The sequence below is a fragment of the Lonchura striata genome, chromosome 4, assembly GCF_046129695.1.
Source record: "Lonchura striata isolate bLonStr1 chromosome 4, bLonStr1.mat, whole genome shotgun sequence".
Classification (NCBI taxonomy): Eukaryota; Metazoa; Chordata; class Aves; order Passeriformes; family Estrildidae; genus Lonchura; species Lonchura striata.
Genome location: NC_134606.1, coordinates 62,520,338 through 62,522,592, shown reverse-complemented (window position 1 = coordinate 62,522,592; position 2,255 = coordinate 62,520,338). Strand labels below are relative to the sequence as shown.

Genomic DNA, 2,255 nt, shown 5'->3' with positions numbered 1-2,255 from the left:
ATTATTATTATTATTTAAATCAAAATACTTTTGAGACGTCTCTCGCTGTGCGAAGCCTCAACTCTAGATTCAAGTTTGGGTCCCGAGAAAGCCATGACATCGTGGCCACCCCGCTGCCACCCGGGCGAGGTCTGTTAGCAATAAAAACCAGCGGTACTTGCCGGGGCGGGTCCGGGCGCGGCTCCGCAGGGAAGTTCCCCCCGAAAGTTGGGCGCGGGGCGGGCGGCGGGGTGGGCTGGTGCTGTCCGGGGTTGTTTTCCTCCTTTCCTTTTTGTTGTTCTCGTTGTTTATCGGATTTTCTGGCGGTGGCGGTGGCGCTGATGCTGTCGGTGCTGCTCCGCGGCCGGCTCAGATGCCCGCGGAGTACTTCATGCGCTTCTGCTTCTGGCGCTGGTTGCAGAACCAGACGCGGACCACGTTCTTCTTGAGGTCCAGCTTCTCGGCGATGGCGGCGATCTTCTCGGAGGAGGGCCGGGGCTGCAGGGCGAAATAGGCCTCCAGCGAGCGCTTCTCGGGGGCGGCGATGGAGGTCCGCTTGCGCTTCTTCTCCGCGCCGCTGAAGAGCTCGGGCTTGGCCAGTTTCTCGCGGTGGGACTTCTCGGCCTCCTCCAGCCACGCCTGCAGGATGGGTTTGAGGGCGATCATGTTGTTGTGGGAGAGGGTGAGGGACTCGAAGCGGCAGATGGTGCTCTGGCTGAGGGAGCCCACCCCCGGGATCTTCAGGTTGGCCAGCGCCGAGCCCACGTCGGCCTGGGTCACCCCCAGCTTGATGCGGCGCTGCTTGAAGCGCTCGGCAAAGGCCTCCAAGTCGCGGGGGTCGGCGTCCACGTCGCTCATGCAGCCCATGTGGGCCGGCAGCCCGTGGGCGTGGGCCATGCCCAGCGCCGCCGGGTGCATGGGGTTCATGCCGGCCATGTGCGGAGCGTGGCCCGGCGTGGAGACCACGGCGCCGTCGGGGGCCGCCATGGCCCCCAGCGCCAGCCCCGGCGTCAGGTGCTCCAAGAGTTCCCCCTCCAGCGCCTGGTGGGGCTGGTGGTGGTGGTGGTGGTGGTGGTGATGGTGGTGGTGGGTGCCCGACAGGGCGGACGGGTGGGAGATGGGCACGGAGGAGGAGGAGGCGGCCGAGGTGCAGGGGATGGTGTTCATGGTGTGGTACGTGGCGTCCGGCTTGAAGGGGCTGTGGTGCGGCGGGTGGTGGTGGTGGCTCTTGCTCGGGGAGACGATGTCCACCGCTGCCAGGGCTTCGGCGCGGGCCAGCAGGCTCTCGTCCAGACCGCCGAATATATTGCTCTGCAATTGCAAATAGAAGGCACACATAACGCTCAGCAGGGAATTCGCCTCCCCGCGCACTCCGCCGTGCCACTAAAACCTTCCCAGCATGTTAAAAGAGAAATCCTGGAGAAAGGAGGGGGGGTGGGGTGGTGGGGGGGAGGAGAGGAGAGGAGAAGAGGGAGCGAGCGGGGCGAGGGAGCGGGCGCGGCGCGCAGCCGCTCGCACAGAGGAGCCGCGGCGGGCGGGCGGGCGGACGGACGGACGGACACACGCACCAGCCGCACGCAGTATCCCAGGTCATAAAAATTAATACGAGCGGCAAGAGCCGCCGCATGCATAAGTTGGGCGAGCGCCCGGTGGCGCCGGGTGATTTGCTGCACGGCCATGAAAAAATCATCAGGCGGATCCGGGGGGCCGCCGAGGGGCTCCCCTTAAAGCAGGGCGGCGGGCGGCGGGCACCTACCGGAGGGGCGGGCAGGCAGGCCCGCCGCATCGCCTCCGCGCCGCCGCCGCTGCCGCCGGGACCGGAGCCCGAGCTGGAGCCGGAGCCGCCGCTGCCGCCGGGGCCGGAGCTGGAGCCGCGTCCGGCGGAGCCGCCGCTGCCGGTGCTGCTGGGGGAGCTGGCGGCGGGGGCGGCGGCACCGGCGGAGGGACAGGGCGAGGCGGTGTGCAGGGCCGAGTACTTGGTTTCGTGGAGGCCGCCGCCGCTGCCGCCGCCGTGGGGGAGGCCGAAAGGCTGCTTGCTGCTCAGAGACATCATCATGGTGCTCGCCGCCGCCGCGGCCCGGCCCGCCGGCAGCCGGCCGCCGGAGGAGGGCAGGGGCGCGGGGCCGGGGGCCCGAACCCCCCGGAAAAGCCACAGGAGCCCCGCGCCCCCACCCTCCGAAAAATTAAAAAAAAAAAAAAATCCCACTCGCCCCCCAGCCGGCTGCCCGAGCCCCGCCGGGGACGAGAGGGAGAGGCGGCTCCGGCGAGCCGGGGAT

General features: G+C 68.5%; 1 protein-coding gene across 1 annotated transcript; it reads right to left on the bottom strand.

The window, feature by feature from the left end:
- Positions 1–348: 348 nt before the first annotated feature.
- On the bottom strand, positions 349–2,035 carry POU4F2 (POU class 4 homeobox 2). The gene is made up of 2 exons (XM_021536586.2): positions 1,736–2,035; positions 349–1,290 (listed from the first exon to the last, which is right to left on the bottom strand). The coding sequence occupies exons 1-2, from the start codon at positions 2,033–2,035 to the stop codon at positions 349–351; spliced, it is 1,242 nt and encodes a 413-aa protein (XP_021392261.1).
- Between the last annotated feature and the right edge of the window lie 220 nt (positions 2,036–2,255).